The sequence below is a fragment of the Alosa pseudoharengus genome, unplaced genomic scaffold (genome assembly GCF_046254945.1).
Source record: "Alosa pseudoharengus isolate Yale_2024_CS ecotype anadromous, Long Island Sound unplaced genomic scaffold, YU_APseudo_1.1 YU_APseudo_1.1_scf_1, whole genome shotgun sequence".
Taxonomy (NCBI): domain Eukaryota; kingdom Metazoa; phylum Chordata; class Actinopteri; order Clupeiformes; family Clupeidae; genus Alosa; species Alosa pseudoharengus.
In genome coordinates, this window is record NW_027468564.1 from 34885317 (window position 1) to 34897457 (window position 12141).

General features: G+C 40.6%; 1 protein-coding gene and 1 long non-coding RNA gene across 3 annotated transcripts; both read left to right on the plus strand.

The window, feature by feature from the left end:
- The first annotated feature begins 717 nt into the window (after positions 1–717).
- LOC143126237 (uncharacterized) lies at positions 718–3274 on the plus strand. Of its 2 annotated transcripts, none has more exons than XR_012987426.1 (4): positions 718–766; positions 2154–2238; positions 2574–2924; positions 3038–3274. It is a non-coding gene; the product is annotated as an uncharacterized LOC143126237 (long non-coding RNA). The 2 variants fall into 2 exon arrangements; XR_012987429.1 differs by having other exon boundaries at positions 2172–2238.
- A 71-nt stretch (positions 3275–3345) lies between these two features.
- On the plus strand, positions 3346–11821 carry LOC143118454 (B-cell receptor CD22-like). Its single transcript, XM_076279510.1, has 11 exons — positions 3346–3352; positions 3683–4021; positions 4122–4376; positions 4503–4772; positions 5016–5285; positions 5557–5832; positions 7958–8230; positions 8397–8484; positions 8639–8693; positions 9211–9641; positions 10757–11821. The coding sequence occupies exons 1-11, from the start codon at positions 3346–3348 to the stop codon at positions 10824–10826; spliced, it is 2334 nt and encodes a 777-aa protein (XP_076135625.1). The 3' UTR covers positions 10827–11821.
- The last annotated feature ends 320 nt before the right edge of the window (positions 11822–12141 follow it).

Consider the following 12141-nt stretch of genomic DNA (forward strand, 5'->3'; position numbering starts at 1 on the left):
CAAATAACCAAGCAAAAAGTAAATAAGAGTAATTATTTATTTATTTATTTATTATTGAGAGTTATGTTTGTGTCTGGAGAAGGCTGGGATGGGGAGGACTCTAAAGTGAGAGGAACAGAAGCTGCAGAGAGAAAAGCTCACCAACCGCCATCACACATTCTAACAGTTTCCAGGCAGAGAACAAGAAGTGACCACATTAGCCCATCACCATAACAACCAGCCAACTGAGACAACCACAGTCTCACACTCAGGACAAAAAGATGATGATGTCAGATTTATAAAGTATTTTTTTGGAATTGGAATGTAGCCTTATTATTTTTAATGTATACATTTAATGTTAACTAGTAAACCTAGTTGAATGGTCCAGCTAGTACGATGTAAGATGTACAGTAAGTACAGTGCAGGCTTGTGCAAAATCCCAGAATTGAATTGAAACTGGCTCTTAAATTCCAATTCAATTCTTGAATTTCACTTGCATTTTAATTGAGGTAGCAAACAGGAAGCAGAATTGCAATTCGAATTGTGCACAACCCTGGTACAGAGGGGAGTCTGGAGCAGCTGCTCTTCTGTAGAAAGGCCTCAGTTCACACTGACCACAGATAAGACAAAAAAAGAAGCATAGTCGCCGCATCAGTTTTAACAGCCACCCCCCCCCCCCCCTTTCTCACACACACGCACATACACACACACACGTATATATTTTCATCACTTGCTTAAGTTTCCGTATAGACAGAGTGGTTGTTCCTCTCCCTCTCAGCAAACACAAGTAAGTGCAATATTTTACTTCTTTAGTCAATTTAGTTATTTAAAAACAACGACAACAACAACAGTCCAAAATGAAACCGGTATATTTATTCCTCGTTCTAGTTTTGAAAGATAAGAATGTGACAGCTTCTCTAGACTCTCCTGATCTTAATCTGTACCCCACTAAGAGTGTGAAGATAGCAAGGTGGATCCAACAAAGTGTGTTAGTATTATCCTCCCCTTTATATAATATGCAGAATGATAACTGATTTGCATACAGATGAGTGCATGGTAATGCTTACTAATGAAAGAGAACTAACTTTACTCTGGCTGACCAATGACAGTGTTTGTATAACCTTCTTCGTGCCATTTTGCAAGCATCTTCAGTTAACTGTGTTCTTTCCATCATGCCTAAAACTGTTGCACAGTATAGCACTGCAGGACTATGTGAGAGAGTAGCCTATGTGTGTAAGAATGTGACATTGTGTAATTGTGAGAGTGTAATAGTCTCACCCTCAGACACTATAAGAGCTAGAAGCAGTTTCCCGTCTGCTTAACTTACTGTATATGAGCATTTGATCACATTGCTACACTTCACTGCACTGCTGCCACTAGAGCTGATGATGCTGAAATAGCACAAGTCCCTCAATTCAGTAATTGTTTGCATAGTGCTAATATAGGAAATGAATGACTGGTGTTCTGCTACTTTGTAAATCTTTTTAAAAAATGTTGGTGTTTGTGATATGGATATTACTGTAGCATCACGCAAGAGTGCTGGATTTTTTCTGTCTGTTTTGTTGAACAAAGTATGTTCATACATATTGCTATGATATTTATTTCTTTTCTTATTTCATCTTTGCATTTGGCTGAAGTTATCTTTATGGTTATGCAAACCTGTATAGCCTATCATATGAAAAATGCAAACAAATCAGAAAAATAGCATTAAACATATAAGATATGAAGAGTTTGATGTGTTTGAAATGTGTTAATGCACTCCTCAGCCCGTTCTGTTTCACATAAGGGGAAGTAGTGGGTTGCCCCCTGCATCAGCATGTTTGTTTCTGCTCATGTTTGGTTCTGTCACCGCATTCATAACACTGAAGGCAACATTAGCAGATAACTTATGTGTTAGTGAGAATGTTTGAGTGAGTGCTTTTACAAATGGCACATTTTGGAGCTGGTTTTAAAAATAAGTAAGTGTAAGTGTAAGGAATAAGTGTAAGGAATAAGTTCTTCACTTATCTATTTTGATCGCTGCCCAATTTCCATGCAGATTTATATAAAATTCAATGTGGTAAGACTACCTTGTTCATGGTAAACTTGTACAAGCAGTTTTTCTCCCTGCTGCATACAAAAGTATGTACTAGATTTCAGTTCTTGCCTCCATTAATATGAAATCTTTTTCACAGTCTTGTCTTTTTTTAAAGGTTGATGCAGACATGTCATTCTCTAAAGGCCCTGTGATTCTCACTGCAGCCTTCTGCCTTTTATCAGGTAATCCTGCCTTATATTTATATTTTTATTTCTTAGGCCTGAGCTCTGAGGGCCTTCTCGTCTCTAAGTTAGTTTACAATGTGCATCAAAACCAAAATGTAAACGAGATGATCTCTTCATAAAGTGCTGAAGTGTGACTAATCTCAAAGGGATCATATATCCACAGTGTTACTGTTTACAAGGTTATGAGCAGCTATAATGTGTAGTAAAATTTCCCACAATGCACTTCACCCCATTGAAGCCAGTAACTGCTGCCAAATCTGAATAAGGCAGATCTTCACCTGTGAAAGGTCCAGCAGCAGTGATGCTTTAAACTCTTTTTATCATGTGACCAGGTGTCCTTGGTCAGGGTGGCTACAGTGTGACGTATTCCTCTACCAGCATCTGCGGTTTAAAGGGGTCATTTGTGGACATTCCCTGCACTTACTCATATCCAGGGAATCGAAAAATAAAAAAAACATTGTGGCACATCAAAAAGACGACTGGGACAAAAGGCACGCATGACTTGAGTCTGGACACCAGATATCAGGGGCGTGTGGAATATCTTGGGGATGAAGTGAACAACTGTAGTCTACGAATCAAAGATCTGACAGAAGGTGACGCTGAGGAAAAATACAAATTCAGGTTCATAACTGATGACAAAGACGGGAAATGGAGTGGAGGTGAGGTCTCTCTGACACTTACAGGTTAGTACTGGGGAAAATAAATGTTAAATGTAAAAGGATTTTGTTTGTTGCAGTAAAGTAATAGCTTAATTTTCCTATATGACAATAATGACTTTTAGTCCTTTTGCACAAAGACCTTCATGTAACAGTGAGTCCAGAATCAGTGAAAGAGGGAGAGAAGGTGACACTGATCTGCAGCACCACCTGCAGTCTGAGTAACAACCCCACCTACATCTGGTACAGGAACTCACAGCCTCTGAGTAACTCGCACACAACCAGCAGCAACACCTTGTCCATACCCTCATTTAGAACGGAGGATGCTGGTTATTACTCCTGTGCTGTAAGAGGACATGAGGGTCACCCATCACCGTCTGTGTGTAAGTACAGATTGCATTGTTCATTTTTGTGGTTCCATTTTCTGTCTCTAAATGATTGTGCAGTTATGTTGAGTAAGAGGAACACAAACTACTGTAACTAATTTTAGGCAGTTAAATATCAATTCATTGTTCTGAATCTGCAAATGGATTTCAGCTGTTTATCTTTTTTTGTCTCAGAATTGGTCATAGCTACTGTTTCAACTGTTTGTAAGCAATACAGGCTACAAAGTTGTATTGTTTTGAATGAACAGGAACAAATTGAAAGGGTCTATTGTAATCATATATTTCATGACATTTACAGTTACAGTATGTTATTATACATTTTAATAAATAATTGTAACTTTCTTGTTCTGTTCCTGGTGAGGAGAATGCAACTATGGAATCTTCTTTTTCATGTTTCAGGTGTGAGTGGTTGGAGTGTGACCTCCACCCCACAGAGCTTCTGTGTCTTGAAGGGCTCCTCAGTGGAGCTCCACAGCTATTACACATACCCTTGTGATCATGCAGTCACAAAGGCATTCTGGTTTACCACATGGGTGGATGGTGAAGAGAACCCACAGGATTTAATACTGGATAAACATTATCAAGGCCGAGCGATTTACACTGAAAATAATAATAATAGCCACACTCTGAGGATAGGAAACCTGACCACCAGAGACTCAAAGAGTTATCGCTTCAGGTTTATAACTGATAAAGTAGGAGGAAGGTATGCTGGTGAAAATGTTGAACTCGCAGTTACAGGTAATTTTCATTAATACATACACATGTTATTATTACACCTGTAAATAAATTAAATAATGTTTATCAAATGTTCCATTTATACAATGTAATGCTCTTTCAGAACTGCAAGTGCTGGTTAATCCAGCAACAGTGAAAGAGGGAGACAAAGTGACACTGACCTGCAACACCACCTGCAGTCTGAGTAACAACCCCACCTACATCTGGTACAGGAACTCACAGTCTGTTAATGATCTACACACAGCAGACAACAGGCTGGATATACACTCAGCCAGGCCTGAAGATGCAGGCAATTACTCCTGTGCTGTTAAGGGACATGAGATTCACAGTTCACCTGAAATGAATCTCAATGTCATATGTAAGTATGTGAGATTGTATCATTCTTTATAATGATATTTTACATAACTATGGTATCTGAGAAGAAACAAATGCATGGAATGTGCAATAAAATAAACGATTTGCTAAAATAAAATGTTTCTGTCAGATGCTCCAAAAAACACCTCAGTATCAGTCAGTCCCTCTGGTGACATAGAAGAGGGCAGTTCAGTGACTCTGACCTGCAGTAGTGATGCCAACCCACGAGTGCAGACCTACATCTGGTACAAGATGCTCGAAGGTTGCTCTTCACAAGTTGGATTGAGTCAGAACCACACTTTTGTCAACATCAGCTCTGAGCAGATTGGACTCTACTACTGTGTGGCTGAGAATGAGATTGGGAAACACAATTCTACAGCAGTACAGATAATTGTAACATGTAAGTGTGGAACTGGAAATACACCGACTCTTTTAGATAATCTAAACATCTTATCTGTCCATACATATGTCACCCATGTGTTTTGGCAAGTAAAATAATATTGTTGTTGATTATCTTGTGAATTTAAATATCAGACAGTACCATGTGGGCCTATTGCATGGTGTTATGGAAAATGTATATGGATTTCTCAGCTGTGATCAATGTTTATTGCTCTGTGTGTGCACTTCTGTGGTCAATATATAGATGTACCAAGGAACACCTCAGTATCAGTCAGTCCCTCTGGTGACATAGAAGAGGGCAGTTCAGTGACTCTGACCTGCAGCAGTGATGCCAACCCACGAGTGCAGACCTACATCCGGTACAAGATGCTTGAAGGTCGCTCTTCACAAGTTGGATGGAGTCAGAATCACAGCTTTGTCAACATCAGTTCTGAGCAGAGTGGACTCTACTATTGTGTGGCTGAGAATGTGATTGGGAAACACAATTCTTCAGCATTACAGATAAATGTAACATGTAAGTGTGGAACTGGAAATCAGAAATTAAATTGCTGAATTTACACTGCCCATTATGATTTCAGTATCATGTAATGTTTCCTAAAGTAATGGTGTTTTGTGTGATGTTTCTGGACAAGTAAAATCACACTTTATTATACTTTCTTAAAATGTATTTTGGAGAATGCAACTTCTCACATTTTCCAGGAGATCAATGAGATAATTTTCAACCAATGCATAAGCCAATGCTGATTTTTTTCTGTCTCTCTTAATCTTTCCTTTCAATTCTGCAGATGCTCCAAAAAACACCTCAGTATCAGTCAGTCCCTCTGGTGAAATAGAAGAGGGCAGTTCAGTAGCTCTGACCTGCAGTAGTGATGCCAACCCACCAGTGCACAACTACACCTGGTACACAAACAAACATGGATCTGAGTCCTCACAGATTGGACAAGGCTGGAGTTACAGCATCACTAACATCAGCAGCACTAACCACAGTGGGCTTTACTACTGTAAGGCAGAGAACAAACATGGAGTCGGTGATTCGAATACCACATTTTTGGATGTGCACTGTGAGTACTGTTAGATACAACTTTGCTAAAGATGGCACTACATTAATTCAGGAATCAAACTTGTATTCAGAGAGTTAAGAGTCAGAGTCTATCTGACTTCAAAATGCAGCTGATGAGATGTTCGGTGGATCAGCATTCAAAGGCCTCCTGAAACGCCCCGTCGTTCCACTTGCCGTGTGTGTTGCCTTCACTTCAATAAATTCTGTTCCATTTTACCGGTCGTCTGCCATAAATCGCCATTGCGTCGCTGGCCGTGTCTGTAGGCCTTTACTTACACGAGGTAAACAAGAGCTGAAAAGGTTGCTGATCAGATTGGTATGTACAAATAGAAAATGCAATTCCAGGGAATTACCAGTGCATGACAAATGCAAAACATATGATGTAAAATTTCATACAGAGTAAAACAGATAATGCAGATAGTTGTGTTGCTAGGGTACATATGATGGTTGCTATGCCAAATAAAGTGGTTGCTATGGTGGTTGCTAGGGTAATCATGTTGGTTGCTATGGTGGTTGCTAGGTTGACATTGTAATGATGGTTGCTAGGTTGTTGCTAAGGTAAATCTTATGATTGCTAGAGTGTTCCTAGGGTACTTATTGTGGTTGCTATGCTAAATAAAGTGGTTGCTATTAGCCTGGCTAGCGCCACTACTTCTCAATGAGACGTGGTCTGGGAACCAAACGTTAATTTTCTCGTATTTGAAAAAAAAATGCCCAGATCCGTTTATTGGGACCATGGATGTCTATCAAATGCGTCTGTGCATAACTCATCCCCTATCTCAGGCGAAAATTTGCTCCATGGTCTCCAGGCTGCCTTAGCAGCGTGAATCAAATCGCGCACAAGGCAGCATGGGAACACCCAGGCTAGGTTGCTATAGTGGTTGCTAAGGTAATGATGTTGGTTGTTATGGTGGTTGCTAGGTTGACATTATAGTTGTGGTTGCTAGGTTGCTGCTAGGATAATTCAGATGGTTGCGATGTTGTTGCTAGGGAACCTATGGTGGTTGCTATGCAAAATAAAGTAGTTGCTATGATGGTTGCTAGGGTAATCATGTTGGTTGCTATGGTGGTTGCTAGGTTAACATTATACTGGTGGTTGCTATGTTGTTGCTAAGGTAATTAAGATGGTTGCTAGGGTGTTGCTAGGGTAGTTGTGATGGTTGCTATGTAATTCAAGTGATTGCTAGGCTGGTTGCTAGGGTAATCATTTTGGTTACTATGTTGGTTGCTAGGTTTTAACTGTGAAAGTGGTTGCTAGGTTCTTGCTAGGGTACTTGAGGTTGTTGCTAGGTTGTTGATAGAGTATCCATGGTGGCTACTATCAGAAATAAAGGAGTTACTGTAGTGGTTTGCTAGTATAATCATGTTGATTGCTATGGAAACTGACTAGATGCTTTATTTCAATTGTTGCTATGCTGGTAGCTAGGGTAATCATGTTGGTTGCTATGTTGGTTGCTAGGTTGTCATTGTGGAAGTGGTTGCTAGGTTGTTGCTAGGGTACTTGAGGTGGTTGCTAGGCTGTTGCTAGGTTAGTTGTGGTGGTTGCTATGCTGGTTGCTAGGTTAATCTCATTGGTTGCTATATTGGTTGCTAGGTTTCAAATGCAGAAGTGGTTGCTAGGCTGTTGCTAGGGTATTTAACATGGTTGCTAGGCTGTTGCTATGGTACTTGAGGTGGTTGCTATGCTGGTTGCTAGGTTAATCATGTTGGTTGCTATGTTGGTTGCTAGGTTTTAACTGAAAGTGGTTGCTAGGCTGTTGCTAGGGTACTTGAGGTCATTGCTAGGTTGTTGCTAGGGTATCCATGGTGGCTACTATCAGAAATAAAGGAGTTACTATAGTGGTTTGCTAGTATAATCATGTTGGTTGCTATGGAAACTGACAGATGCTTTACTTCAGTGGTTGCTGTGATGGTTGCTAGGTAGGTGGTGGTTTAATATAGTTGATTGGAGGCATAGTTGATGATAACTGACAGTTGGATGGCTGAACAGTTAAATAGTTGGGTAGTTTAAGTAGTTAAATTGTTTAAACGGTTGAGGCTGCATTAAACACTTTAGAAGAAGAAGAAAAATAAAAAGCCTAGGAAGAACAGTACAGACTATAATTATCATGTCCTTCATCCACTAGACTCCCCCAGGAAGACCTCAGCATCACTCAGGCCCTCTGGTGACCTTCAGGAGGACGACTCAGTGACTCTGACCTGCAGCAGTGATGCCAACCCACAAGTGTACAACTACACCTGGTACAGGAAGACCGGAGATGAAACATTTCTTCAGGGCACAGGGAGGATGCCGAACCTCACTCTTAACTTCGTCCCTGGTGTGGATGGACTTTATCACTGTGAGGCACGAAATAAAGTTGGCTCAACAAACTCAACCAGAGTCAGGGTCTCCTTGCCAGGTCCAGAGCAGTTTCTTGCATTTCCTTCAACATTTGTCTCTGTAAAGTGTTGATGATTTCACTAACATTTTGTTGTTCCCAGGATTTCTCTACATATTTTACAGAAGGAGACTTTTGACGTACAACATTTAGCAAAACAATGATTTTGTATATGTTCCTCTTGTAGATTCTGGCTTGCAGAGAGGAATCCTGTTTAGTGCTTTGGGGGGCATCTCGGCTGTAGCTCTCCTGCTGGTGGTCATTGTGTGCTGGAGGCAAGTCATAGAGAAATACCTTTATATCAGTTTATTATGAATCATCACAGAGACTTCTTTTACAGAATAAAACATATTGATTATTTATATGTCTAGTTACTCTGTGTCTGCACACAATACAAGTTTAAACTGTGTTTATGTGTTTGGAATATAGGAGACAGGAGACTCAGTCAACAAAAACCTCAAGGAGCACACACAGCAACACACAGGTAAACAGTGATTATTCAAATGTGTCCCAACTAAAAGTAGCACCATTATATATTACTCCAAATGTAATATATTTTCAGACGATCAGAGATAAATGGGCATTGGGGGATAGATTAGGGCATCAGTGTCCAGAGTTCGGCCCACGGGCTAAGTGCTGGCCCTGGATGAATTTGAAATGGTCCACACTCTCTTTCCCAAAATAAAATGAGGCACTGTTTTGTTTTGATTCAGTTCACAGAGTTTTGACAGTGTGTAGTGATAATGGAATTAATACAAGAGTTAGCAATCAGAGAGACTACTGTACATTAACAGAGATACATAGACAGAGACATAGTGGAGCATAACTTATAACGAATTAGCAAAGAAATGCACACGTCAGCCTACACAGATGCACATGCACGGGAAAGAAAAGTCAATGCATAGACATGTAAAACTAAAAAAAAAAAGAACTGGCCCTCAGGTCATCTGGCTCCTGTCAAAAAATAATTATTATTCTTATTATTATCTGGACTTTAACAGGGACACTCTGATCGTGTCTATGACAACGTCTCCACAATCCCCATGGTATCTGGCTGTGGACAGAGAGTTCCTGCAGATCACAAAGATGATGAAGATGATGTCCAATATGCCAGTGTCCAGTTTAAGCCTAACAAACAGCGGGAGGCGCCCAGCCAGGAGGAGAAAGTCGAGTACGCCAGTGTCCAGTTTAAGCCCAAGAAACAGCAGGAAGTGCCCAGCCAGGACGAAGACATCCAGTACGCCAGTGTCCAGTTTAAGCCCAACAAACAGCAGGAAGTGCCCAGCCAGGACGAGGACGTCCAGTACGCCAGCGTCCAGTTCAGGAAGTCCAAACCAGAACCCAACGTCCCTGAGCCGCCTCTGTCTGGCACATCACAGGAGGAGACCCAGTACGCCTCAGTGAATCTGCAGGGACTCAGTGCTGCCACCCAGTGAGTATTTACTGATATTACAGGAATTTTGTACACAGTAGACACAACATGAGTGATCAGTGGGAAACTGTGCAAATTTGTTATTGTGTGTTATGAGAATGCTTCACTGCATATTCCGTTCTACAAGAGGAGGACAAATTCTGGCACGAAATGTGAGAGAAAGAATATGGCCGGATGTGCCATATTCTTAAAGGCACCCTTAACAGTTATTTTTACTTTAACATACCGTTTCCAAAATCATTTTGATAGCATATAACCTCATAACATGACGACTGGCACTTATTACGAGGCTGATGGGAACACTTGCCATTACACCTCAGTCCAGCAGATGGTGGTGGTAATGCACTCCGTTTGCAAACTGCTAAAAAAAACTCACTGAAGAAGAACAGGCCAGTGAACCCTTTCTTTCGGCAGTTTGCAAACTGAGTGCATTACCACCGCCATCTGCTGGACTGAGGTATAATGGCAAGTGTACCCCTCAGCCTCGTAATGGCCGCCGGGTGAATAAGGCGAATAGTCTGAGCGACCCTGTATTCATGGGTTTCATCAGGTCCGTTTTCACAGGTGTATTAATCAAGCACCATGCAGTCTGCATTGATAATCAAGGTGCCTGATTTTATACACCTGTAGAAATTGGCGATTACTGACCTAGCAACTTTCTGTGTTTCTGTGCAGGAACACTGCCCCCCCCACATCCCCCCCTGAAATTGAATAGGAAAAGAGCTGCTATGCTACAGGAATTCAGAGATATGTTTCTGCAGATTGCTGTCAGTGTGGTCCCTCTATATTATGTCAGAGTTATGTTAATACTTTGTCGCAAAAGACGCATTTAGTTTGTTCATTATTGCGCTTCTCAACTGTAGGGGGACCCTGAGAGCAAATCTTGTTTATTGCTGTTTTAATAGTTGGTTTGATTCAGTCATAAGCAACTAAATAGTAACACCATCTTCAACAAAGCAAATTCTTCAAAATTAAAAAAACAACAACAACAAAAAATAGACAACTAATGTGACTTCAGTTGGATACATGTTTCAGCAAAGGTAATGGTCCTCTCCTCACTCCTAAAAGACAAACATTGGCCCATGTCAATTTACAACAGTTGTATTTCTTGACAGTGAGATTCAGCACTGTCAACAAGAAGTCCAGACCATGAGAGACCGACGGCCTGACCGAAACACCGACTAGTTACTAATGAGGTTTGCAGTGATGTTTAATTGATGAGCTGTTTAATACCTCCATTTTTACCTTGACTACTGGAAAGCGTTTTAATTCAGCTTCTGTTATTGAACATAATACAAGTGACTGGACATGATCTGACTGAAGTGGCAGTGAGGCTGATCAGTCCGGTATTTGAAATGTATGTGCTAGAGTGTGAGTGTGTGAGACCTCATCATATTAAAGAAGCACTATGCAACAATGTTAGCAAAAATTACCTTAATTATGCAGGTTGAGAGTCGTTCTGATGGTTCTACAACACTTTCTGGGTCGTTTGGTGTGTGCTTTGTCCCCCCCCCCCCATCACTTCTCAGCGGAAAAAACGAATATGCAACTTTCTGGACCCGGTCCAGGTAAATCCGGATGTGACTCACCGGAAGTGGGGGGTTAGCGTAGCAGTCACTACCGACTGCTGCAGTCGCTACCGAAGCTGCAGGGGGAGCTGTGTAGTGAAAAATGCGAGCCCAAATCCGGCGAAAACCCAGAAACAGCGAAGGAATAACCAGACCTGCATAGGGCTTCTTTAAAAGTCACAACATTTTATATTTATATCTATTTACTCGACAGACATTTTAATACAAACTTACAGAATAATGCATTCATACATGTTCTATTAGTGTGTGTGTATGTGAGTAAGTCTTTAACTGATTCTGCTGTGGACTCGTATTGGGAAAACAAGTTGCATTAGTATTATCATGTTTGCGTATTCATTTTTGCGGTGATTGCTTAAGTACGTTTGTAAATAATAGTCATTTAAAAGATTACTAATTGTTTATATCATGTCCTCATGAAAGAGGCTATGTGTAGTTACTAGTTGTGAACTTGTTTGTGCTGTCAGACTGTCAAAGATTCACGTTCATTTTAAAGGTTGTTACAGACACCACTTTAGACATCTGTGTGTGTGTAGCTTTTTAGCATTTTATCAGTAGACTTATATGGTGTTTTATACTGTGCTGTTTTATTGCCTGTGGGTTCTTGCTTGTTTCAAAATAAATACAATTTGAAAGGAGGGTTTTTAGTGATGATGATATATGCACACACGCCACACCAAACTCTTCCAATAACTTCCAATTTCTCTTTCCACTTAATGGAAAACTTATTAAGGCAAAAATGTTTAGATGGTTTGTTCTAATCTGTGTCAGTATTATTGCAATTCACAGTGTTTCTGTGAAAGTGGATGCTCTGTGTATGCAAATATTTAGACCTACCTGCGCCTCTTGTAATGAATGGCTCGAAGATGCTGTGAGAGCTTGCCAGTGACAGAGCACAATGTAGCCTTATTTTT

Excerpts from the sequence above, each read along its gene's own strand:
- LOC143118454 (XM_076279510.1), top strand. Across the intron at positions 4,773-5,015 it reads AGTACAGATAATTGTAACAT|ATGTACCAAGGAACACCTCA; the intron begins GTAAGTGTGGAA and ends GTCAATATATAG. Across the intron at positions 5,286-5,556 it reads ATTACAGATAAATGTAACAT|ATGCTCCAAAAAACACCTCA; the intron begins GTAAGTGTGGAA and ends TCAATTCTGCAG.